The sequence below is a fragment of the Lissotriton vulgaris genome, unplaced genomic scaffold (assembly GCF_964263255.1).
Source record: "Lissotriton vulgaris unplaced genomic scaffold, aLisVul1.2 SCAFFOLD_1077, whole genome shotgun sequence".
NCBI lineage: Eukaryota > Metazoa > Chordata > Amphibia > Caudata > Salamandridae > Lissotriton > Lissotriton vulgaris.
In genome coordinates this window covers 739,914-766,872 of record NW_028244972.1, presented here as the reverse complement: position 1 = coordinate 766,872, position 26,959 = coordinate 739,914, and the positions used below count along the sequence as shown (strand labels likewise).

The window sequence follows — 26,959 nt, the reverse complement described above, 5'->3', positions numbered from 1 at the left end:
TCCGTGTCTCCCTCCCTCCCTCCGTGTCTCCCTCCCTCCCTCCGTGTCTCCCTCCCTCCCTCCGTGTCTCCCTCCCTCCCTCTGTGTCTCCCTCCCTCCCTCCGTGTCTCCCTCCCTCCCTCTGTGTCTCCCTCCCTCCCTCTGTGTCTCCCTCCCTCTGTGTCTCCCTCCCTCCGTGTCTCCCTCCCTCCGTGTCTCCCTCCCTCCGTGTCTCCCTCCCTCTGTGTCTCCCTCCCTCTCTCCCTCTGTGTCTGCCTCCCTCCCTCCCTCTGTGTCTCCCTCCCTCCCTCTGTGTCTCCCTCCCTCCCTCTGTCTCCCTCCCTCTGTGTCTCCCTCCCTCCGTGTCTCCCTCCCTCCCTGTCTCCCTCCCTCTGTCTCCCTCCCTCCCTCTGTGTCTCCCTCCCTCCCTCTGTGTCTCCCTCCCTCCCTGTGTCTCCCTCCCTCCCTCTGTGTCTCCCTCCCTCTGTGTCTCCCTCCCTCCGTGTCTCCCTCCCTCCCTGTCTCCCTCCCTCTGTCTCCCTCCCTCCCTCTGTGTCTCCCTCCCTCCCTCCGTGTCTCCCTCCCTCCCTCCGTGTCTCCCTCCCTCCCTCTCCGTCTCCCTCCCTCCCTATCCGTCTCCCTCCCTCCCTATCCGTCTCCCTCCCTCCCTCTGTCTCCCTCCCTCTGTGTCTCCCTCCCTCTGTGTCTCCCTCCCTCCGTGTCTCCCTCCCTCCCTGTCTCCCTCCCTCTGTCTCCCTCCCTCCCTCTGTGTCTCCCTCCCTCCCTCTGTGTCTCCCTCCCTCCCTGTGTCTCCCTCCCTCCCTCTGTGTCTCCCTCCCTCTGTGTCTCCCTCCCTCCGTGTCTCCCTCCCTCCCTGTCTCCCTCCCTCCCTGTCTCCCTCCCTCCCTCTGTGTCTCCCTCCCTCCCTCCGTGTCTCCCTCCCTCCCTCTCCGTCTCCCTCCCTCCCTATCCGTCTCCCTCCCTCCCTATCCGTCTCCCTCCCTCCCTCTGTCTCCCTCCCTCTGTGTCTCCCTCCCTCCGTGTCTCCCTCCCTGTCTCCCTCCCTCTGTCTCCCTCCCTCCCTCTGTGTCTCCCTCCCTCCCTCTGTGTCTCCCTCCCTCCCTGTGTCTCCCTCCCTCCCTCTGTGTCTCCCTCCCTCCCTCTGTGTCTCCCTCCCTCTGTGTCTCCCTCCCTCCGTGTCTCCCTCCCTCCCTGTCTCCCTCCCTCTGTGTCTCCCTCCCTCCCTCTGTGTCTCCCTCCCTCCCTCTCCGTCTCCCTCCCTCCCTCTCAGTCTCCCTCCCTCTCCGTCTCCCTCCCTCTCCGTCTCCCTCCCTCCCTCCCTCTCCGTCTCCCTCCCTCCCCCTCTCCCTCCCCCTCCGTCTTCCTCCCTCCCCGTCTCCCTCCCTCCCCGTCTCCCTCCCTCCCCGTCTCCCTCCCTCCCCGTCTCCCTCCTCTCTCTCCCTCTCCGTCTCCCTCTCCGTCTCGCTCCCTCTCCATCTCCCTCCGTCTCCCTCCCTCCCTCTCTCTCTCTCCGTCTCCCTCTTTCCCTCTCCGTCTCCCTCTCCGTCTCCCTCTTCGTTTCCCTCTTTCCCTCTCCGTTTCCCTCTTTCCCTCTCCGTCTCCCTCCGTCTCTCCCTCCGTCTCCCTCCCTCCCCGTCTCCCTCCCTCCCTCTCCGTCTCCCTCCCTCCCTCTCCGTCTCCCTCCCTCCCTCTCCGTCTCCCTCCCTCCCTCTCCGTCTCCCTCCCTCTCCGTCTCCCTCCCTCCCTCTCCGTCTCCCTCCCTCCCTCTCCGTCTTCCTCCCTCCCTCTCCGTCTTCCTCCCTCCCTGTCTCCCTCCCTCCCTCTCCGTCTCCCTCCCTCCCCGTCTCCCTCCGTCTCCCTCCCTCCCCCTCTCCGTCTCCCTCCCTCTCCGTCTCCCTCCCTCTCCGTCTCCCTCCCTCTCCGTCTCCCTCCCTCTCCGTCTCCCTCCCTCCCTCTCCGTCTCCCTCCCTCCCTCTCCGTCTTCCTCCCTCCCTGTCTCCCTCCCTCCCTCTCCGTCTCCCTCCCTCCCTCTCCGTCTCTCTCCGTCTCCCTCCCTCCCCCTCTCCGTCTCCCTCCCTCTCCGTCTCCCTCCCTCTCCGTCTCCCTCCCTCCCCCTCTCTCCGTCTCCCTCCCTCTCCGTCTCCCTCCCTCTCCGTCTCCCTCCCTCTCCGTCTCCCTCCCTCCCTCTCAGTCTCCCTCCCTCTCCGTCTCCCTCCCTCCCTCTCCGTCTCCCTCCCTCCCCCTCTCCCTCCCCCTCCGTCTCCCTCCCTCCCCGTCTCCCTCCCTCCCCGTCTCCCTCCCTCCCCGTCTCCCTCCCTCCCCGTCTCCCTCCCTCCCCGTCTCCCTCCTCTCTCTCCCTCTCCGTCTCCCTCTCCGTCTCGCTCCCTCTCCGTCTCCCTCCGTCTCCCTCCCTCCCTCTCTCTCTCTCCGTCTCCCTCTTTCCCTCTCCGTCTCCCTCTTTCCCTCTCCGTCTCCCTCTTTCCCTCTCCGTCTCCCTCTCCGTCTCCCTCTTCGTTTCCCTCTTTCCCTCTCCGTTTCCCTCTTTCCCTCTCCGTCTCCCTCCCTCCCTCTCCGTCTCCCTCCCTCCCTCTCCCTCCCTCTCCGTCTCCCTCCCTCCCTCTCCGTCTCTCTCCGTCTCCCTCCCTCCCCCTCTCCGTCTCCCTCCCCGTCTCCCTCCCTCTCCGTCTCCCTCCCTCCCCCTCTCCGTCTCCCTCCCTCTCCGTCTCCCTCCCTCTCCGTCTCCCTCCCTCTCCGTCTCCCTCCCTCCCTCTCAGTCTCCCTCCCTCTCCGTCTCCCTCCCTCCCTCTCCGTCTCCCTCCCTCCCCCTCTCCCTCCCCCTCCGTCTCCCTCCCTCCCCGTCTCCCTCCCTCCCCGTCTCCCTCCCTCCCCGTCTCCCTCCCTCCCCGTCTCCCTCCCTCCCCGTCTCCCTCCTCTCTCTCCCTCTCCGTCTCCCTCTCCGTCTCGCTCCCTCTCCATCTCCCTCCGTCTCCCTCCCTCCCTCTCTCTCTCTCCGTCTCCCTCTTTCCCTCTCCGTCTCCCTCTTTCCCTCTCCGTCTCCCTCTCCGTCTCCCTCTTCGTTTCCCTCTTTCCCTCTCCGTTTCCCTCTTTCCCTCTCCGTCTCCCTCCCTCCCTCTCCGTCTCCCTCCCTCCCTCTCCGTCTCCCTCCCTCCCTCTCCGTCTCCCTCCCTCCCTCTCCGTCTTCCTCCCTCCCTCTCCGTCTTCCTCCCTCCCTCTCCGTCTTCCTCCCTCCCTCTCCGTCTCCCTCCCTCCCTCTCCGTCTCCCTCCCTCCCTATCCGTCTCCCTCCCTCCCCCTCCGTCTCCCTCCCTCCCTCCCCGTCTCCCTCCCTCCCCGTCTTCCTCCCTCCCTCTCCGTCTCCCTCCCTCTCCGTCTCCCTCCCTCCCCCTCTCCGTCTCCCTCCCTCTCCGTCTCCCTCCCTCTCCGTCTCCCTCCCTCTCCGTCTCCCTCCCTCTCCCTCCCTCTCCGTCTCCCTCCCTCCCCCTCTCCGTCTCCCTCCCTCTCCGTCTCCCTCCCTCTCCGTCTCCCTCCCTCTCCGTCTCCCTCCCTCTCCGTCTCCCTCCCTCTCCGTCTCCCTCCCTCTCCGTCTCCCTCCCTCTCCGTCTCCCTCCCTCCCCCTCTCCGTCTCCCTCCCTCCCCCTCTCCGTCTCCCTCCCTCTCCGTCTCCCTCCCTCCCCCTCTCCGTCTGCCTCCCTCTCCGTCTGCCTCCCTCTCCGTCTGCCTCCCTCTCCGTCTGCCTCCCTCTCCGTCTGCCTCCCTCTCCGTCTGCCTCCCTCTCCGTCTGCCTCCCTCTCCGTCTGCCTCCCTCTCCGTCTCCCTCCCTCTCCGTCTCCCTCCCTCCCTCCCTCTCCGTCTCCCTCCCTCCCTCTCCGTCTCCCTCCCTCCCTCTCCGTCTCCCTCCCTCTCCGTTTCCCTCCCTCTCTACCACCCTCCCTCTCTGCCACCCTCCCTCCCTCTACGTCTCCCACCCTCCGTCACCCTCCCTCTCCGTCTCCCTCCCTCCCTCTCCGTCTCCCTCCCTTCCTCTCCGTCTCCCTCCCTTCCTCTCCGTCTCCCTCCCTCCCAGTCACCCTCCCTCTCAGTCTCCCTCCCTCTCCGTCTCCCTCCCTCCCTCTCCGTCTCAGTCACCCTCCCTCTCCGTCTCAGTCACCCTCCCTCTCCGTCTCAGTCACCCTCCCTCTCCGTCTCTCACCCTCCCTCTCCGTCTCCCTCCCTCCCTCTCCGTCTCCCTCCCTACATCTCCCTCCCTCCCTCTCAGTCTCCCTCCCTCTCAGTCTCCCTCCCTCTCAGTCTCCCTCCCTCTCAGTCTCCCTCCCTCTCAGTCTCCCTCCCTCTCAGTCTCCCTCCCTCTCCGTCTCCCTCCCTCTCCGTCTCCCTCCCTCCCTCTCCGTCTCCCTCCCTCCCTCTCCGTCTCCCTCCCTCCCTCTCCGTCTCCCTCCCTCCCTCTCCGTCTCCCTCCCTCTCCGTCTCCCTCCCTCTCCGTCTCCCTCCCTCCCTCTCCGTCTCCCTCCCTCCCTCCCCGTCTCCCTCCCTTCCTCTCCGTCTCCCTCCCTTCCAGTCACCCTCCCTCTCAGTCACCCTCCCTCTCAGTCACCCTCCCTCTCCGTCTCCCTCCCTCCCTCTCCGTCTCAGTCACCCTCCCTCTCCGTCTCCCTCCCTCCCTCTCCGTCTCCCTCCCTCCCTCTCCGTCTCCCTCCCTCCCTCTCCGTCTCCCTCCCTCCCTCTCCGTCTCCCACCCTCCATCTCCGTCTCAGTCACCCTCCCTCTCCGTCTCAGTCACCCTCCCTCTCCGTCTCAGTCACCCTCCCTCTCCGTCTCCCTCCCTCCCTCTCAGTCTCCCTCCCTCTCAGTCTCCCTCCCTCTCAGTCTCCCTCCCTCTCAGTCTCCCTCCCTCTCAGTCTCCCTCCCTCTCAGTCTCCCTCCCTCTCAGTCTCCCTCCCTCTCAGTCTCCCTCCCTCTCAGTCTCCCTCCCTCTCAGTCTCCCTCCCTCTCAGTCTCCCTCCCTCTCAGTCTCCCTCCCTCTCAGTCTCCCTCCCTCTCCGTCTCCCTCCCTCTCCGTCTCCCTCCCTCCCTCTCCGTCTCCCTCCCTCCCTCTCCGTCTCCCTCTTTCCCTCTCCGTCTCCCTCTTTCCCTCTCCGTCTCCCTCTTTCCCTCTCCGTCTCCCTCTTTCCCTCTCCGTCTCCCTCTTTCCCTCTCCGTCTCCCTCTTTCCCTCTCCGTCTCCCTCTTTCCCTCTCCGTCTCCCTCTTTCCCTCTCCGTCTCCCTCTTTCCCTCTCCGTCTCCCTCTTTCCCTCTCCGTCTCCCTCTTTCCCTCTCCGTCTCCCTCTTTCCCTCTCCGTCTCCCTCTTTCCCTCTCCGTTTCCCTCTTTCCCTCTCCGCCTCCCTCTCCGTCTCCCTCCCTCTCCGTCTCCCTCCCTCTCCGTCTCCCTCCCTCTCCGTCTCCCTCTTTCCCTCTCCGTCTCCCTCTTTCCCTCTCCGTCTCCCTCTTTCCCTCTCCGTCTCCCTCTTTCTCTCTCCGTCTCCCTCTTTCCCTCTCCGTCTCCCTCTTTCCCTCTCCGTCTCCCTCTTTCCCTCTCCGTCTCCCTCTTTCCCTCTCCGTCTCCCTCTTTCCCTCTCCGTCTCCCTCTTTCCCTCTCCGTCCGTCTCCCTCTATCCCACTCCGTCCGTCTCCCTCTTTCCCACTCCGTCCGTCTCCCTCTTTCCCACTCCGTCCGTCTCCCTCCACTCCGTCCGTCTCCCTCTTTCCCACTCCGTCCGTCTCCCTCTTTCCCACTCCGTCCGTCTCCCTCTTTCCCACTCCGTCCGTCTCCCTCTTTCCCACTCCGTCCGTCTCCCTCTTTCCCACTCCGTCCGTCTCCCTCTTTCCCACTCCGTCCGTCTCCCTCTTTCCCACTCCGTCCGTCTCCCTCTTTCCCACTCCGTCCGTCTCCCTCTTTCCCACTCCGTCCGTCTCCCTCTTTCCCACTCCGTCTCCCTCTTTCCCACTCCGTCTCCCTCCCTCTCCGTCTCCCTCCCTCCCCGTCTCCCTCCCTCCCCGTCTCCCTCCCCGTCTCCGTCTCCCTCCCCGTCTCGCTCTCCGTCTCCCTCCCTCCCTCTCCGTCTCCCTCTTTCCCTCTCCGTCTCCCTCTTTCCCACTCCGTCTCCCTCTTTCCCACTCCGTCTCCCTCTTTCCCACTCCGTCCGTCTCCCTCTTTCCCACTCCTTCCGTCTCCCTCTTTCCCACTCCGTCCGTCTCCCTCTTTCCCACTCCGTCCGTCTCCCTCTTTCCCACTCCGTCCGTCTCCCTCTTTCCCACTCCGTCCGTCTCCCTCTTTCCCACTCCGTCCGTCTCCCTCTTTCCCACTCCGTCCGTCTCCCTCTTTCCCACTCCGTCAGTCTCCCTCTTTCCCACTCCCCCACTCCGTCCGTCTCCCTCTTTCCCACTCCGTCCGTCTCCCTCTTTCCCACTCCGTCCGTCTCCCTCTTTCCCACTCCGTCTCCCTCTTTCCCTCTCCGTTTCCCTCTTTCCCTCTCCCTCTTTCCCGCTTAGGTCCGCTTAGGAAGGCTTGCCGGGCCGCTGGTGGCCGGCGGGCTGTACTAGAAGTACCCGTGCTCTAGAGGATCCCTGCTTGGGGATCGCTGCTGGAGGGTGATTCCCCAAGCAGGGATCCACCCACTAGGTACCAGGGAGAGGGGAGCATCCCCCATAGTAATCTGGGCAAAGTCAGGCAATCTGCCCCCTGCCGGGGCTCAGAAAGCACACTAGGCACCAGATTCCTTTATTTCAATGTTTAGGGGTGGGGGCTGCCCTAAATAGGCACAATAATGCCCCCACCCCTCCCAAGACCAATACCAAGCAAGTCTTTCTGCCCCCCCGCCCCCAACATTTTTCTACCCTGAATCCACAGCAAACCTAAAATTTGGCAAAAACTATCTAATTTTTCTCACATTTGTGTGTGGGAGAGTTGTGGACTCATCGGGTCAGCACAAATTTCCTACCACCCAGCATTCCCACACATCTCCCAATTAATATGGTACCTCACTTGTGTGGGTCGGCCAAGTACCCAGGACAGGGAAGGGCCCAAATAGTATTGTGTAGACATCAAAATTATGCATCACAAAACGACCTAGTTATGCAAGGGGGCACCTTTGTTTTTGATCCTGGGCTAGGCAGCCATCTTGGGAATCATATCAACCCCAGACATTTCTAAAAACTAGACACCCAGGGGGAGTCCAGTGAGGTGTAGCTTGCATGGACCCCCAATGTTTTCTTACCCAGAATTCCCTGCAAACCTCAAATTTAGCTTAAAAAATCAAATTATCCACACATTCCCTTTTTGGTAAAATTGTGGGATCACTAGGCCAACACAAATGTCCTACCACCCAGCGTTCCCCCAGGTCTCCCGATAAAAAGGGTACCTCACTTGTGTGGGTGGTCCAAGTACACATGACAGGGAAGGCCCCAAAAAGTATTGTGGAGACATCAAAAATTTGCATCACAAACAACGTAGTTTTGCAAGGGGGCCAACTGTGTTTTTGATCCCGGGCTAGGCGACCATCTAGGGAAACCTACCAAACACAGACATTTCTGAAAATTCGACACGCGGGGGAGTCTAAGGATGCGTGGCTTGCGTCGATCCCCCAATGTTTTCTTACCCAAAATCCCCTGTAAACCTCAAATCTTGCACACAAGATAAAATCAAAATTATCTCACATTTCGGGATGGGGGGTGGAGGTGATAGCTGTGCCGGTACAATTTTCCTACCACCCATTTTTCCCCTTGGTCTCCACAGTAAAATGATACCTCACTTGTGTGGATGTCCAATGCAGAATCTGTTAAAAACATATATTTATTTTAAATGTAGCGCCCTAGAATTAGCTGTGCTATACCATTAATCCCTATGTTTTTGGCCCTTTCCAGTCATAGGCCCTTGGCCCACCCACAAACCAAGACTTCTATGGTGGAACATTAGACGTTAGACACCGTTAAACAAGGAGGACCCTCTCTCAGGAAATATTACGGACATTTTAGCCTCTATGAAAACTGGAAATCAAAATTACTAATACTACATCATGAGACATTTGCCATAGACCAATTGGTAACAGAGATACTTTTAGTTCATGTTTACCTATCTCATCTATAGACAGAGATACATCTACATATTACCTGGCCCTGGTAGCATCATAAAGAAATCACACATTTCTCAATGTTTGTTAATGCCATTTCATGTCTACGTGAAGCAGTCTCGAGTTGGTCACCCTGGTCATTGTAATCCATCTTGACATCAGACTCTCTGAACATTATGGTTTAATTTGACCTTCCATGACATCTCTTGACCTCACTGTCACCGATGACATTACTGCCTCTTTATGGCATTACTGTGACTGATGGTGTTCACTGAAAACCTTGCATCTTCTACAGTCATGGTCCCTTCTGGCATAACATCCTCTGCTGATGCAGAGTTCCTTACTGGCCTCACAGCCTCTGCTAATGCTGGAGTCTCTGCTGACTCTGAGACCTCACTTGATGTCACAGACCTCAAAGACAGGATGGTCTAAGCTATCATGGACTGAATCGACAAACCTAAGCCTGAATGCCATGGTCTGTTTCCAGTATTAAGCTAGTATTCAGCTTGTCTATAGATGTCTACAAACATCCATACACAGCCATAGCTTCTGAGAGACGCTTCAAAATCAAGTGTGCCTCTTCAACATCAAGAATCTTCTGAGGGACATCAATGGGCTACAACAGAGGGGATTTGAACTGACCCAAGAGAAAATTATCAAGAAGAAACAAAACCAGTAGACTCGGACGGTACCATTCATTTATCTGAGCCTCATGAAGTTAATTCCTTACTATTAAATTACAAAATAAGCACCAAAGAACAACAAATGGAGAAAATATTTATAACTCCCTCACTTATCAACTCTGGACACATTTCTGTACAAATGGGGATTCCAGGACCTCTGAAAATGAGGACAGAAAAAACGACCAACTTTAAAATACTACGCGAAAGAGCTTAACATTATTAATGAATATTCCAAATGCAATTCTGATTGGCATGTCAAAAAACTTTCATGAACAGCTGAAACATTAGTTGTTGAAGGGACATGCACCACTTATAACATTGTTTAAAAAATGTACAATAGTGTCTATCAGTATGCTGAACAAAAAACATAGAATGTACTTTTAGTATATTGTACTATATTTGTAAAGTGCTTATTATCCCTCTGTGGGCCCTGAAAGGTTTGTCTGCATGAGTAGCATGCTACACCCTGAAGGTACGTGTTTGGAAGAGTGTTTTCTTTACTTTGAGCATATGTTGGAAGCAAGATGTCCACTGAGGTGCAGATAGTACATTATGGGATGCAGCTCTTGGTGTGATCGATAAGGAGTGAGAGAGTTAGATACACATTTTTATATTGTGCTTTGCCAGCTGATCCAATTAGCTCCGCAGGTCACTTTACTATTGGTAGTTTATTATTCTTACTAAGATTTCCTACACTGACTGCAACAGGAGGTTGTCCATGCTGAACTTATGGATCCGTTAGAGGTAACGGGTGTTAAAAAGTGAGAGGGGATTCAAGATTTGCCTGAATAGACTGTGCTACAGTCCCCCTTTAATAATTGCTATTACAAGATGTCAAGTGAAGAGATTTGACAAGATGGGCTGTGTTGTGTCAGCCTTTTTGTCTTTATAGGTGGTTAGTGCGCAGAGCACAATTGACAACGTTTGAGCCCTCTGGTTAACCGCAAATTGTGGAAGATCTTTTTGGTTTCAGTAGACCGGTCTGGTTATGGCTTATTTACGCATGCTTACACAGCATGTACCTGTTCCATTCAGTTGCCAGCAAAGTTCTACAGGTCCTTTCATACATTATATGCCTGTCCCACTGCCAATGAGGAACCAGGTAATTAAGTGACAAACTATAATATAAGTTGACAGATTATATCAAACTGATACTGGGAGGACCGTCATAAGGACAAGAGTAACTGTCCTCCATCTTGTGGTTAGCGGAAGAAGGTAGGATAGACATTGTTTAGTATGTCAGTTAAGTTCCAGTTAGTGTTGCACTAGGCAGGTTGTGGGTCTTCAGGTTAAGAGCGGTAGTATGGATTGGAGCAGCTCAATTATTCTATCCTATTCATATGCCGAGGTCATTGCAAAATATTTTGAGTAGAGCTCCCCAATTTGGGCTGAGTGTCTGCTCCTTAGCTCTCGACTGTACTTCGGCTGGTAGAAGGATTACAGTTCTGGGTTCTATCCCAGGGTCAGAGGGGGTGATGTATTTATCTTGAGAACAACAAGGTTTTCACCACTCTTCTAAACTTTAAATGATCGTGGATACTTTGAATTTTGATGAGTAGTCAGTTCCAGAGACTCACAGCTTGTATAGAGAAATCAAAGTGTCCAATAGATTTCTTTTATTAAGGTGGTATAAGGAACTGTGGTGCTAGCCCTGAGCGGTGTCATATTTTATTTGTGCTGTTTAAAATTAATATGTAGGTATAAGGGTCCTTTTGTTTTGGATGCTCTATGGAAGATGCAAAGCATTCTGACCATTGATCTCGCTACCGGAATCCAGATAAGCGTTGGCAGGACTAATGTTTAGTGTTCTCTGGGGTGAAGGCTTAGTACAACGTTTTAGATTTGTTGAATTTTGTATATGATGAAGCAGTGGTGCCAGGTACAGGGCATTGGCATTGCCAAGCTTGAAGCGCGCAAGAGTGAGGACAGACTGCAGTTTTCCTCTGTACCAAATAGATGAGAAGAGTCAAAGAAGCGTTTTCATTCTGTAGATGGTGATCCTTTTAACATCCTTAACATTCTTTATCGGGGACAGATACAAGCCCATGGTTCTTATATGGGCTCTCATTTCTCTTGCTGTAGCTGACAGAACCTCAACTTCCTTAGGCCATATGCCCGTTGGCTGGGGTTTGTGCTATTCACCACAGGTTGAGTTTAGTCTTGGCGGTGGTGAGTTTTAGGTAATTATCATCTATGTATCTAAGATACAGAATCAACTACAAAGTCTTAATCTGTAGAGTTTCTTCTGAACTATCCATTATTAGAATGATCTTGATTTCATCTACATACTTGTTACATATAAGACTGAATGATCTGCTCTGGTCCGGTAAGATAGTTAAGTAAATGTTGAAGAGGAGAGAAGAGATGAATGACCACCAGGAATGCCACAATGTTGCATGTGATGGGTCGATACAAAGGTGGTATGAAAACCATGATCTGTCTGTCCTTTAGGTATGAGGCAATCCCTTTTACAGTATTTTCATGTATTCCAAGATGGAGCCTGTGCCTCACAGTTTAGTGTTGAACCGTGTCATGTCAAATGGCACTGATAAGTTCATAAGCAGTAAGGAAGACACTCTGTTCTTGTCCACTGAGTTTAGGCCATCCGATATGGTTACGAGGGCAGACTCTGTGTCTTTACCTGGCCTGACTGTTGGTCTGACAAAGTTATTTTAACCAGTAAAATTGGAGGGATGAGTAAAATCTACTCTTTCAAATAGTTTACCTATGAATGGGCTTTGGAATTTGGCCTATAGTTTGCTGCATTGGAAGGGTCCATGTTCTTCTTCTTTTCTTGTTCTTTTTCGAAGGACTGGGAAAGATTGTAGTTTCAAAGATTTTTTTATATACTTTCATCTACTTGCCCTGCACAGGTTGTGCAAAGGATATCTTTGAAAATCTCTTGGAGGATTCAGTCAGACCGTGATACCAATGTCTTGCTTGCATTGATCTTGCACAGTCGATTTTCAGAAAAGAAACTGAAGGTGGCGAGAGATGGGGGACCGGTATTCTCAATTACTGTTGTGGTGCTGTCATGCGAAGGAGTATAGCTACTTTGCCCTTAAGATAGCTTTAATTTTGAGATCTGTTCCATGGCCATTCTGTCGCAGAAGACTTGTGACCTTAGAGTCTCTTATGGTTTGGCAATCCAGATTATGAAATTCAAGATTCAATATGATTGCAATGGTTTATTTTATAAATCATTCTTGTCAAACTATGTACTGAGGCCTACCAGGGTGCATAGGATGGGATGGGTTAGTACAATCTTTCAAAACACAAAAACGGGCCAGTGGAGGTTTAGAGACCTGCAGGGGTGGACTACCCTACTCAGAAACTAAAAACACACAGGAACCTCTGGGTCTATAAAGTATGTAGGGGTGCTAAAGGAGTGTCCCTTATAAAGAACTTTTTCCCTGCCATCTTCAGGTGAGTGAGGGAATCCGTCCTTTAAAAGGGACACTACTTTAGCACATTTCAAATGGTAAAGACCCAAGCGTTCCTCTTTGTTTTTAGTACAATCTTAGTCACTGCATCTAGTAAGGTGCCCTCATACTTTGAGCTTGTGGGAGGTGGGCTATCAATGAAGGATTTTCAATTACTTATAGTAAAATCTTCAATGTGAGATATCTGTAAAGGTATCTTGTGGGTGACTACTAGGCCACTTCCAATCCTGCCAATGTATTTGTTGATGATGCTCTATTCAGGCTTCATGTTATGTGGGTGTGGAGTTCTTGCTAAGCCACATTTCTGTGATGAAAGTAAAGTCCAGTGCCGATACAGATAGCAGTTTAATTATATTGTGGAGGTTCGTGTTCATAGATCTCCTGTTGAAGAACAGGCAATTTAGCTGCATGGTATTTGTGCTCTTGGTGCGATGATGCATCAAGGGTATGGTTGAATTTGACAACAAATAAAAGAATAACTTACGTGCTCAGCCCACTTTGCCTGTGTGCTAATGAGTTCTGAGTGGAAATTCTGTTACATGTTTCATCACTTCTGCTGGCCTCGTTGTTCTTAAGAGATTGGGCTTTCCATGTGCTGTTAAACCCAGGCGTCGGACTGAATTGTTTTAATTCTCCTTGGCCCAAAAAACTTCGTTCACCACAGTAACAAAAGGCGCAACATTTTTCACTGCAAGAAAAAGCAGAAAAGAATATTACTTTTTTCCCTTTTAGCTCTTCTCGTGTAAAACATTTGGAAAGGATAACATTTGCTTTGACACTTTTTTTGTCTCAGACATATCTTAGAATATTTTACTTAATTTTGAAAAACTAGTTGTCAATTACTTTTAATCCCACAATGAGTAACTGAGAGGAAAAAAACACAGATCACAGTTGAGAGGGGAAGGTGGATAGAGACTGGAGCATTAGTACCTGAGATGGTTTCTTCTATTTGTTGGTAAGTACAGGTGGGAGACGTCTTGTGTAAGTAGTACTCTTATATTTTTCCTTATAAAGTGGAAAGTATCTAGATGAGCTGATCGCATAATCACTAAGGAAATAGAAGGGGAAGTGCCAAGAAAGTATACAAAGATGGAATAGTAACAGCTGCTAATTCTAAAACCAAAATTGGAATATTAACAATAGTAGGTGTTTATCAGGGCTAGGGAAATTGTCTCACAAGGCAAATTAATTTGCTGAGAAGAGATCTGAATGATTGTGTGTCTTATTTTAATGTGTTATTCGTAAATCAGAAAGGGAAGCAACAATTTGATTTTGTGGTATGTGCTGATATGTCACCCTTGATTTTGATAGTAAACAAATCATATGAAATAGTACTCATCATCTCCCAATACAAAGACATTCCAAAACAAGTAAATTATATAATATGGTATGTGCAATAAAGTCACTGACGAAGTAGAGAGTAAAGTTATAATGTACCATATTCAAAATTCCCATAGCACCTGCTAACAGATAAAGCTGAAGCAATGAAGCAAAATCTTTCCAAGGTATCTGTGCCTGACGTTGGGTACAATGGATTAACTAGAGGTTTAAACCTTGCTGGCAGCAAGGGCGTGCCAAAAGTCAAGCTGCTCAAGATATAATGAAAGACTCCAAAACAATGGAAAATACAAATGAGTACTGGGATATAATGCAAGAAGCTACTCAACACTTAACTCTACCCTTATGTCTACACAAAATTGGTTAACGGAGAACCATCTCCTGCACAACATCTCCAAAACTGAATTCCTTCTCATCTCGCCTCCAAACCACATCCCCAAACTAGACCTTTGGTTAACTCCTTCGACGCTCATGACGAGCTCAGCTCGTCATGATGTACACCTCCATACACTCATGACGAGCTGAGCTCGTCATGAACAATGGAAGAACCAAAATGTCAGCACAGGAGGAAAATAACACTAGCATCGATGGTGTTAAATCGCCTCACTGCTTTCAATTGCACCCCTCTCATCATAGACTCTGCCAAATTCCTCGGAATCACCCTGGACAATCACCTGAATATGAAAATGGTATCAGCAATGTGTGTAAGGAAGCTAATCACTTGAGGAGGACACTTGGAAACATAAACCATTCCTCCCACAATCCGACTTCAAGCAGGTGGTCCAAGCGCTTGTCTTGCAGAGGCTTGAATATGGCAGCACTTCTCTCTATGGCCTTCCCAAATACACTCTGGTTCCACTAAAGGGCATCACTGAAAGCTGCAGCTAGATTGGTGTCTGGTACCAAACGAAATGAGCACATATCTCCAGTCCTAAACTCTCTTACATGTTGGCCTACGAAGCTAGAATTCAGTTAAAGATTGCCGTTCTGGTGCACAAAGCTCTGCATCTCAATACTCCCAGATACCTAGCGCAAAAGCTTGAATTATCATGTGGTGGTAGAGCCTCGAGAAGCGCTAACACTTTCCTCCTGAAACCACTCATCCTTAGCAATAAGAGAACTCGTAATCGAGCCTTCTCCGGCACAGCCCCAAAGATATGGAACTCTCTTCCACCGGAAATTCGCAGAATCTCCTCAATGGCCGCTTTCAAACTGGAAGCCAAAAGAGTCTGAATGAATAAATTTTTACCATAATTGGGCTACGTTTCTCCTGCTCGAAGCGAATGATCCTACATTCACTGTAAAAACATTTGATGCTGTTCTTCGTTACCGCATAATGTGACTTCCTCCATAGCCGGTTATATACCTGTTTATTGTATTACTCATCCTGTCTTATCTGCCTTGTAACCTTGTAATTATTCCTTGTTTTTTAGGGCTCGGCCTACGTCACCACTTCGTCTGAAGTGGGGCGGTGCTCCGAGCCGTCTTGTTACGGGGCTCAGAATAGTGAATTAAAAATTCCTCACTGCGCGAGATTTTTCCGTCGTTTATTTTGGCATCTGCATGCTAATTGGTCCTCGCAGTGCTGTGTTTCTAGTAGCCTTCACGCAATAGGCCATATGGATTTCAGTTTGTGCACTTCCTGCATATTCTGTGCGGTTATACGCAGGGGAGTGCAATAAATTGTCAATTACGAGCTGTCAGGGTGCCGCAGTAATCGAACCCAGATGTTCGGGGCGTGTTCACCAGTCTGCAGTGAGTTTGGTGGGCACGCGTTCGTCTGCATCCTTTCATGTGTAAGTGTTGGCCTTTGAAGAGCTGGCTTGGTCGTGCGCCGACAATGAGACACACAGTCTTCATTACCCCACAAAGTATGTAAGTGCGTTTGTATTAGAGACAGTAACGTCCAGGTACGAAACGGAATTCTTTTCACATGGCTTATGAACAGTCCCACATTTTGCTGCATTCTCCTCATCTCATCAAAGGGGCTCATGTCTTGTTCAGCAACAAAACCAAACCTCCGAGAGCAGGAATGTGTTTCTGCATGGAGGGTCCGAGCAGCCGGGTTGCAACAGTTGTGCTTGTGTGTCTAACCTTGGGCCTCATGAAAAGTAGGTGGATTTTAGGTGCAGGGATACACAGACACTGTTGACACACACGGACACTGCTCACACACACAGGCCCTTCTCACACACACAGGCCCTTCTCACACACACACACACACACACACACACACACACACACACAGGCCCTTCTCACACACACAGGCCCTTCTCACACACACAGGCCCTTCTCACACACACAGGCCCTTCTCACACACACAGGCCCTTCTCACACACACAGGCCCTTCTCACACACACAGGCCCTTCTCACACACACAGGCCCTTCTCTCACACACAGGCCCTTCTCTCACACACAGGCCCTTCTCACACACACACACAGGCCCTTCTCACACACACACAGGCACTTCTCACACACACACAGGCACTTCTCACACACACACAGGCACTTCTCACACACACACAGGCACTTCTCACACAGGCACTTCTCACACACACACAGGCACTTCTCACACACACACAGGCACTTCTCACACACACAGGCACTGCTCACACACACAGGCACTGCTCACACACAGGCACTGCTCACACACACAGGCACTGCTCACACACACAGGCACTGTTCACACACACAGGCACTGTTCACACACACAGGCACTGTTCACACACACAGGCACTGTTCACACACACACTGTTCACACAGACACCGGCACTGCACGCACACATAGGCACTGTTCACCCACACAGGCAGTACATACACACACAGGCTGCTCACACACACCGGCACTGCGCGCACACATAGGAACTGTTCACACACACAGGCACTACATACACACACAGGCTGCTCACACACACCAGCACTGCACCTACTTCACTTACGAACAGTCCCACATTTTGCCGCATTCTCCTCATCTCATTTAAGGGGCTCATGTCTTGTTCAGCAACAAAACCAAACCTCCGAGAGCAGGAATGTGTTTCTGCATGGAGGGTCCGAGCAGTCGGGTTGCAACAGTTGTGCTTGTGTGTCTAACCTTGGGCCTCATGACAAGTAGGTTGATTTTAGGTGCAGGGATACACAGGCACTGCTCACACACACACAGACACTGTTGACATACAAGGGCACTGCTCACACAGGCACTTCTCACACACATATAATCAGGAGGGTAGGGAGGTAGAGAGAAGATCCTTTCAGTCTCCGGAGTTAACTCATTATAATCAAGGGGGGGGGAAAGGATCACTTGTCCTGCTTAAACCTTGGGTTTCACAAGTAGAGGAACTGGTATCTCCCAAAATATAACTCTCATACACGTGTACTTAGGATGGTTCTTTCTTAGCGGTATATACTGGGTACCCGCTTTTTTACACGTGCGTAATCACTGAGTTATTTTTTGTATTGTGCACCCTCCACCAGGAGGTATTGCCTTTGGTTTAAGGCAGTAGTGATCGTGAATAGTAGGGGAGGGGTTGTGGTGGCGGTGTGGTTAAAAAATCCGGACAGCCAGACTGAGAGAATTTTAATAAGTCTGGATTCGGAATTGATTTAAAAGTTAATAGTGCACTTTTTGAAATTGTTAGGGGTTCAAGTGCATTTCGTATCTTAAAAAGAGGTCAACATGTTTCAGCCTTTGGTAGTCAGAGGATCTTAGGCTTTCGTCAGGACCAGTAGGGGTGAATAAATAGTGATTAAAGCAAAAAGTTGTGAGAAGAAAAAAGGTAAATTGACCTGATCCTTCGTTATTCAAGGTTTCATTGTACCTTGTTTTGGATGAAGAATTACTTCATCGGGGAAGGAGGCGGCTCGAGCCGAGAACTGTAGTTCCGGGGGACGAGAGGCAGAGCCAGCACATGCGGCGCTGACCGAGCAAGAAGGCACTCAGTAACCTCTCTCGAGCCGCCTCCTTCCCCGATGAAGTAATTCTTCATCCAAAACAAGGTACAATGAAACCTTGAATAACGAAGGATCAGGTCAATTTACCTTTTTTCTTCTCACAACTTTTTGCTTTAATCACTATTTATTCACCCCTACTGGTCCTGACGAAAGCCTAAGATCCTCTGACTACCAAAGGCTGAAACATGTTGACCTCTTTTTAAGATACGAAATGCACTTGAACCCCTAACAATTTCAAAAAGTGCACTATTAACTTTTAAATCAATTCCGAATCCAGACTTATTAAAATTCTCTCAGTCTGGCTGTCCGGATTTTTTAACCACACCGCCACCACAACCCCTCCCCTACTATTCACGATCACTACTGCCTTAAACCAAAGGCAATACCTCCTGGTGGAGGGTGCACAATACAAAAAATAACTCAGTGATTACGCACGCACGTGTAAAAAAGCGGGTACCCAGTATATACCGCTAAGAAAGAACCATCTTAAGTACACGTGTATGAGAGTTATATTTTGGGAGATACCAGTTCCTCTACTTGTGAAACCCAAGGTTTAAGCAGGACAAGTGATCCTTTCCCCCCCCTTGATTATAATGACTTCTCACACATAGGCACTTCAGCACTTCTCACAGGCACTTCTCACACACACAGGCAATGTTCGCACACAGACACTGCTAACACACACACAGACACTGCTAACACACACACAGACACTGCTCACACACACAGACACTGCTCACACACACACAGACACTGCTCACACACACAGGCACTGCTCACACACACACAGGCACTGCTCACACACACAAGCACTGTTCACACACACAGGCACTGTTCACACACACAGGCACTGTTCACACACACACAGGCACTACATACACACACAGGCACTACATACACACACAGGCACTACATACACACACAGGCTGCTCACACACACAGGCACTGTTCACACACAGGCACTGTTCACACACAGGCACTGTTCACACACAGGCACTGTTCACACACAGGCACTGTTCACACACAGGCACTGTTCACACACAGGGACTGTTCACACACAGGGACTGTTAACACACACAGGCACTGTTAACACACACAGGCACTGTTACACACAGGCACTGTTACACACAGGCACTGTTAACACACACAGGCACTGTTAACACACACAGGCACTGTTAACACACACAGGCACTGTTAACACTCTAGGCACTGTTAACACTCTAGGCACTGTTAACACTCTAGGCACTGTTAACACTCTAGGCACTGTTAACACTCTAGGCACTGTTAACACTCTAGGCACTGTTAACACTCTAGGCACTGTTCACACACACACAGACACTGTTCACACACACACAGACACTGCTCACACACACAGACACTGCTCACACACACACACAGACACTGCTCACACACACAGACACTGCTCACACACACAGACACTGCTCACACACAGAGACACTGCTCACACACAGAGACACTGCTCACACACACACTGTTCACAGGCACTACATACACACACAGGCTGCTCACACACACCAGCACTGCGCGCACACACAGTGACTGCAGTGTGCGAGTGTGCAGGGTAAACAGTGTGAGTGTGCAGGATGAACAGTGTGTAGTGAGTGCAGAGTGAGTGCGAGAGTTACTGTGAGTGCCAGAGTGACAGTGAGTGCAGAGTGAGTGCAGAGTGACAGTGAGTGCAGAGTGAGTGCAGAGTGACAGTGAGTGCAGAGTGACAGTGAGTGCAGAGTGACAGTGAGTGCAGAGTGAGTGCAGAGTGAGTGCAGAGTGACAGTGAGTGCAGAGTGAGTGCAGAGAGACAGTAAGTGCAGAGTGACAGTGAGTGCAGAGTGAGTGCAGAGTGACAGTGAGTGCAGAGTGAGTGCAGAGTGACAGTGAGTGCAGAGTGAGTGCAGAATGACAGTGAGTGCAGAGTGACAGTGAGTGCAGAGTGACAGTGAGTGCAGAGTGACAGTGAGTGCAGAGTGACAGTGAGTGCAGAGTGACAGTGAGTGCAGAGTGACAGTGAGTGCAGAGTGACAGTGAGTGCAGAGTGAGTGCAGAGAGACAGTGAGTGCAAAGTGAGTGCAGAGTGACAGTGAGTGCAGAGTGAGTGCAGAGTGACAGTGAGTGCAGAGTGAGTGCAGAGTGACAGTGAGTGCAGAGTGAGTGCAGAGTGAGTGCAGAGTGACAGTGAGTGCAGAGTGAGTGCAGAGTGACAGTGAGTGCAGAGTGAGTGCAGAGTGACAGTGAGTGCAGAGAGACAGTAAGTGCAGAGTGAGTGCAGAGAGACAGTAAGTGCAGAGTGACAGTGAGTGCAGAGTGAGTGCAGAGTGACAGTGAGTGCAGAGTGAGTGCAGAGTGACAGTGAGTGCAGAGTGAGTGCAGAATGACAGTGAGTGCAGAGTGACAGTGAGTGCAGAGTGACAGTGAGTGCAGAGTGACAGTGAGTGCAGAGTGACAGTGAGTGCAGAGTGACAGTGAGTGCAGAGTGACAGTGAGTGCAGAGTGACAGTGAGTGCAGAGTGAGTGCAGAGAGACAGTGAGTGCAAAGTGAGTGCAGAGTGACAGTGAGTGCAGAGTGAGTGCAGAGTGACAGTGAGTGCAGAGTGAGTGCAGAGTGAGTGCGAGAGTGACAGTGAGTGCAGAGTGAGTGCAGAATGACAGTGAGTGCAGAATGACAGATGGGCACCACACAAAGATAAGGTTTAACGTTCTTTATATGCAATCTTTAAGTACGATAGAATGGTACAAGGAGGTCTGGACTCAGGGGTCCCCTCGAGTTTAGTCTCTTGGATGGGAAGGGGGTAGCGGGACAGTCTCGTTACCAATCTGGTAGAGGTGATGATACGATGGATAGCTCACAATCCTCGAGCTCGGTGTTCTAGATGATCGGGCCGCGGCGGAGCCAGCAGGTCCCGAGATGATCGAAGGTGACGACGGTCCGCGGCGGTGCCAGCAGGTCCCGTTGAAGATGGTAGTTACAACGGTCCGCAGCAGTGCCAGCAGGTCCCGACGAGGTTGAAGGATTCAGAAGGTTGCAGCAGCGCCAGCAGGCAGGACAATCGTTCGCAAGGTAGGACTACGGCAGCGCCAGTAGTCCGTCAAGGATGAGTTAGTCGCGGTGTCTCTCGACTCCAGGATACAACTGCCTTCCTGCTCTGGAGCTGCCCCAGTTATAGGTCTGGCGTCCTTTGATGTCCGGACCCCCGCACTTGGAGGTCGGGAGGTCCGGGATGAGGGAGTCCAGACACCCAGCAGGGGGGTGGAGCCAGCGCCCGGGGGGAGCTGGGTGCGATCGGCACCTGGCGGGGGAGAGCCATCGACACTTCTTTCTCCCCTTGACCTGCCAAGTGGGCCGTTCACCTCCTGGGTGGATGGTGGTGCCGGGATGTCGGGGCCTGGCCAGGCCCAGGGTTAGGGTCGATCTGAGGCCACGCGGCCTCGTGGTGCAGTGTCCAAGATGGCGGCCGGGCCGGCCGAGGAAGCTGGAAGGGATTCGACCACATGACACAGATGTCCGGGGGCAGGAATCCCGCCTGAGACGGGTTGCGGGTTGCTTCTGTGGGTAACATTTGGAGGACCGGGGCTCGGGCCCTGTCATGCGGGGGAGGAGGCAAGCCCCTCACGTGGCCTGTCCAACATGCGTCCCCCCCAGCTGAAGGCGGGGAGAGTCACCCATCCTCTTGGGGACTCTCCTCGTCGAGGCGGAAAAAGCGAGACAGGCCATCTGCATTGGCGTGGTCTTGGCCAGGTCGATGTTCCACCGTGAAGTCCATCCCCTGCAGGGAGATGGACCAACGTAATAGTTTTGGGTTTTCCCCCGCATCTGCATTAGCCACTGCAGGGGCCGATGATCTGTCTGCACCCGGAAGTGGGTACCGAAGAGGTAAGGCCGGAGCTTTTTGAGGGCCCACACCACTGCGAAGGCCTCCCTCTCGATGGTGCTCCAGCGTTGTTCTCGGGCCAGGAGACGTCTGCTGATGAAGGCCACTGGTTGGTCAAGTCCTTCGGGGTTCAACTGGGAGAGGACTGCCCCAATGCCATGGTCGGAGGCATCCGTTTGGACGATGAACTCCCGACTGTAGTCGGGGGCCTGGAGCACAGGGGCAGTGCACATGGCGGCCTTCAGCTTCTCGAAGGCCGCTTGACAGTCTGGGGTCCAGTTGACCTTCTTTGGGTGGTTTTTGGATGTGAGTTCCGTGAGGGGCCCCACAATGCTGCCATAGTCCCTCACGAACCGCCGGTAGTAGCCTGTGAGCCCCAAGAAGGCGCGGACCTCGGTCTGCGTGATGGGGGGCTGCCACGACTGGATGGCAGCGATCTTGAGTTGAAGAGGGGCTACCAGACCGCTTCCCACCTGGTGTCCGAGATAGGTCACGGACCCCTGACCGATTTGGCATTTGCTGGCCTTGATCGTGAGGCCAGCCCGTTGGAGGGCCTGCAGGACCTCTCGGAGGTGGTGGAGGTGGTCGGACCAGTGGCGGCTGTACACAGCGATATCGTCCAGGTAGGCGGCGCTGAATTCCTCGAGTCCTGCCAAGACCTGGTTCACCAGTCGCTGAAAAGTAGCTGGGGCATTCTTCATGCCGAATGGCATGACCTTGAAGTGGTAGTGGCCATCAGGGGTGGAAAAGGCGGATCGTTCTCGAGCCCGGGGTGTGAGGCCGATCTGCCAGTAGCCCGCTGTCAGGTCGAAGATGCTGAGGTAGCGGGCAGCTCCCATGCGGTCGATCAGTTCATCCGCTCGGGGGATGGGATGGGCGTCGGTTCTGGTGACAGCGTTCAAGCCCCGGTAGTCGACGCAGAACCGGAGCTCAGGCGTGGTGCCGGGGGCGGCAGCTTTGGGGACCAGTACCACTGGGCTGGCCCAGGGGCTGTCTGAGGGCTCGATGACCCCGAGCGTGAGCATCTTGGACACCTCCTCTTGGATGCAGGCCCGTACCCGATCTGGTACGCGGTACGCCCGATGTCGGATAGGGGGACTGTCCCCAGTGTCCACGTCGTGCAAGCACCAGGGGGTGACCCCTGGGGTGAGGGAAAACAGGGTCGCAAACTGCCACAGGAGGTCCCGGCAGCCTTGGCGCTGTTCCGGGGTGAGGGCTTCTGAGAGTCGGACCCCGTCCACGGAACCATCTTTCTCCCGGGTCTTTAGGAGATCAGGGAGGGGCTCGGAGTCTTCTTCTGCTCCGCTGTCTGTAGCCATCAGGAGGCTGAGCTCCGAGCGCACAAAGTGGGGTTTGAGTCTACTGGCGTGGAGGACCCGGAGGGGGTTCCGTGCAGATTCCATATCGATGAGATAGGTGACGGGGCTCTTGCGCTCGATCACTTTGAAGGGCACCGTCCACTTGTCCTGTAAGGCACATGGTTCAGTGGAGGACATCACCCACACTTGTTGGCCAGGTTCGAATTCGATGGAGGAGGCATTTTGATCGTACCACTTCTTCATGTCCTCCTGACTGGCCTCAAGGTTCGCTTTCGCCATTTCTCTGAATCGCCTGGTCTGATTGCGTAGGGTCAGGAGGTACTTGAAGACATCTGGAGGGGTCTTTAGGGGGGGCATCTCCCAACCTTCTTTGACTAGGCTGAGGGGCCCTCGCACAGGGTGTCCGTATAAGAGCTCGAACGGGCTGAAGCCGAGGGACTTCTGGGGGACTTCTCGATACGCGAAGAGGAGGCACGGCAGTAGCACGTCCCACTGGCGACGGAGGGGCTCTTCCAACCCCCCAATCATCCCTTTGAGCGTGCGGTTGAACCGCTCAACTAGTCCGTTTCCTTGAGGGTGATAGGGGGTCGTGAATCGGTTCGGTGACCCCGCACTGTTGCCAGAGGGACTTCATATATTTTGAAATAAAGTTTGTGCCTCGGTCGCTGACGACTTCTCGGGGGAAGCCCACCCGGGAGAAGATTCCCATCAAGGCCCGGCCGACCACCGGGGCTGTCACAGTTCGCAGGGGAACAGCCTCGGGGTAGCGGGTGGCGTGGTCCACCAGTACCAGGATGAACCGATGTCCTTGTGCTGTACGGGGGTCCAGGGGCCCCACAATGTCTATTCCCACCCTCTCGAACGGGGTGGTGACAACTGGGAAGGGTTGCAGAGGTGCTTTAAGTTTGCGGCCGCTCTTCCCGCTGGCCTGGCACGTGGGGCAGGAACGGCAGTGGTTAAGGACGTAGTTTCTCATTTTGGGCCAGAAAAAGTGGGTCACCAGGCGACTGTAGGTTTTGTCTTGACCCAGGTGTCCAGCCAGGGGGACATCGTGGGCCAAGTTTAGCAAGAAGTCTCTAAAGCGGAGGGGCACCACTAGTACTCGACTGGCCCCTAACTCCGCGATTCGCTGTTCACTGTACAACAGGTCGTTGTCCCAATAGATCCAATGGGCTCCGGAGGTGTCCCCTGCGCTCTGGGCGAGGGCTTGCTGGCGGAGTCCCTCGAGGGAGGGACAGGTCTTCTGCTCTTGACGGAACTGTTCCTGGGTGGGCCCCCCTTCCTGTCGCCACTGAGCCAGGCTGGGAAGGTCCTGGGGCTGAGCAAGCCCTTCGGGAGTTGGCCCTGGGGAATCGGTCGGGTCGGTGTCTTCTACTGGAGCGACCGGGGGAGGAGGTGCTGGCCATTCGGGTTCTTCGGGTCGGGGGATGGTACGGGCCGCCATGGCCCGGGTGGTTACGCACGCCCAGTCCGGGAGGCCCAACATCCCCAGGTGCTCTCTTCTCTCTACGGCGGCCCACGGGGAACTCTCAAGATCATTCCCCAGGAGACAGTCCACGGGGGCATCATCTCGGACCGTCACCTTCAGCATGCCGGAGACTCCTCCCCATTCGTAGGGGACGCAGGCCATCCGACAGAGACTCTCCGAATTGTCGGCTGAACGGACGGGGCAGAGAATGTTCGGCAGGATCTGTTCTGGTGTCACCAGGTGACAGCGGACGGCCGTCACACTGGCTCCTGTGTCACGTAGGGCTTCGGCCCTGCGCCCATTAATGTTCACCCACTGACTATATTTTCTGGTGTTGGCGGGTAGGGGAGCCCGCGGGACCATGTCTCTTCCCCCTAGGCACGCTAGCACCATGGCGGCCGGTTCCCATTCTTGTTGTTCTTGCTCGCATTCCTCCTGTTCTTCGGAGATCTGTTCTCCGCCCAGGGTGGCGGCAGCTACCTGGCGGGGTCTCGGAGTCTGGTACGGCGGACAGTTCGGGTCACTTGCGTAGTGGCAGACTCGCTGGCATCGGTGACAAGTGACATTGGCTCGGTACCCCGGGCGCACTGGGGGGTTGCCCCGGTTGGCCGGGGGCGGTGTGTTGGCAGCGGGGGCGGCCGGGGCGGTGTCTCTTCCTCGTCCCTGGCCTCCTCCTCCTCCTCGGGGAGGGTGCTGACCTTGGTTGTTCCGGTGCTGTTTGTGCGGCCCGCTCCGGCCTACTCGGGTGATCTCCCACCGGTCAGCCTCGGCGGCGAGCTGCCGTGGGTCCGTCAATTTACTGTCGAGGAGGTGCTGCCTGAGCTCGACGAAGCAGTTGTTAGAGAGGTGTTCCCACACCATGAGATTAAAAAGTTGCTCGTATGTTGTTACATGGCTTCCCTTGATCCACCCCTCGAAGGCTCGGCTGAAATAGTTTACATATTCCACCCAAGTTGTACCCGGGATCCGGGTGCAGTCTCGGAACCGCTGGCGGTACATTTCGGGTGTGGGCCCATATCGGGTGAGGAGGGCAGCCTTCATGTGGTCATAGGAGGTCATCAGATGGTCCTGGAGCTGTAACAGGGCATCGCGGCCCTCATTGACGAACCTCCCCCATAGACCGGCTCCCCAGTCACTTCGATCGATCCGGTGGGAGGTCATGGCGATCTCGTAGGCCTTGAACCACTGTTGTATGTCGTCATCTCGGAAATACTCTCGAACGACATCCTTGGGGATGTGTACTTTCTTTTCTGTCGCTCCTGGGGTGCGCGGTTGCTCGGGCACCCCCAGTTCTTTGTTCTGCTTCCGTAAGTCTATTTCTGCTAGTTTGCGCTCGTGGTCATACGCTAGTCTCTTTTCTTCGAGTTCTCTCTGTCTCTGTTTTTCTTCCCGTTCTTCTCGGAGCCGCAGATGTTCTAGGTTCAGTTTTTGTTCGGCTAATTTGAGTTCACCTTCTATTTTGAGCCGGGCCATTTCTAACTCATGAAGTCTGTTTTTTTCTCTCTCTTGGATCTCTTCCTGCGAGAGACCCGTTCTTCGCTCCTCGGGAGCCGTGGTGTTCCTCTCTGATGCTGCAACATTTTGGTCCGGGGGTCTGGCGGCCCCGGGTTCTGCCCACGACTCAATGGCGTGTTTGAAATCGTCTTTAGTACTCAGACCGGTGGTAGCAATGCCTAATTCAATGCAGAATTGTTTCAGCTCACGATGGCTGTATTCTTCCAATTTCTCCATCTGGAATTTCTCGGTGGATCCGCTTTCTTTGGTTGTCATTGTGGTTTCGTCGTGGGGTGAGCTACTCTCTGTACGATTACGCGTTGATTCGGATCGCGCCGCTGGCCACCAATGTTAGACGGACCGGGAGGGTCGGCCGAGGACAAGGGGAGAGGTCTCCGGGGAGAGCCGTCTCCAGCGATCGTACAGACGAGTAACTTCCCCCCCACAGATGGGCACCACACAAAGATAAGGTTTAACGTTCTTTATATGCAATCTTTAAGTACGATAGAATGGTACAAGGAGGTCTGGACTCAGGGGTCCCCTCGAGTTTAGTCTCTTGGATGGGAAGGGGGTAGCGGGACAGTCTCGTTACCAATCTGGTAGAGGTGAGGATACGATGGATAGCTCACAATCCTCGAGCTCGGTGTTCTAGATGATCGGGCCGCGGCGGAGCCAGCAGGTCCCGAGATGATCGAACGTGACGACGGTCCGCGGCAGTGCCAGCAGGTCCCGACGAGGTTGAAGGATTCAGAAGTTTGCGGCAGCGCCAGCAGGCAGGACAATCGTTCGCAAGGTAGGACTACGGCAGCGCCAGTAGTCCGTCAAGGATGAGTTCGTCGCGGTGTCTCTCGACTCCAGGATACAACTGCCTTCCTGCTCTGGAGCTGCCCCAGTTATAGGTCTGGCGTCCTTTGATGTCCGGACCCCTGCACTTGGAGGTCGGGAGGTCCGGGATGAGGGAGTCCAGACACCCAGCAGGGGGGTGGAGCCAGCGCCCGGGGGGAGCTGGGTGCGATCGGCACCTGGCGGGGGAGAGCCTTCGACACTTCTTTCTCCCCTTGACTTGCCAAGTGGGCCGTTCACCTCCTGGATGGATGGTGGTGCCGGGATGTCGGGGCCTGGCCAGGCCCAGGGTTAGAGTCGATCTGAGGTCACGCGGCCTCGTGGTGCAGTGTCCAAGATGGCGGCCGGGCCGGCCGAGGGAGCTGGAAGGGATTCGACCACATGACACAGAGATGTCCGGGGGCAGGAGTCCC

At 53.7% G+C, this 26,959-nt stretch overlaps 1 protein-coding gene across 1 annotated transcript in view; it reads right to left on the bottom strand.

The window, feature by feature from the left end:
- Positions 1 to 10,666: 10,666 nt before the first annotated feature.
- The window catches only part of LOC147666684 (histone-lysine N-methyltransferase 2C-like), a 369,504-nt gene continuing 353,211 nt past the window's right edge, over positions 10,667 to 26,959 (bottom strand). Inside the window, exon 4 of the mRNA XM_086948969.1 lies at positions 10,667 to 12,937. Within this exon, the coding sequence (XP_086805095.1) occupies positions 12,730 to 12,937 (208 nt within the window). The 3' untranslated portion in view covers positions 10,667 to 12,729. The remainder of the gene's footprint in view (positions 12,938 to 26,959) is intronic.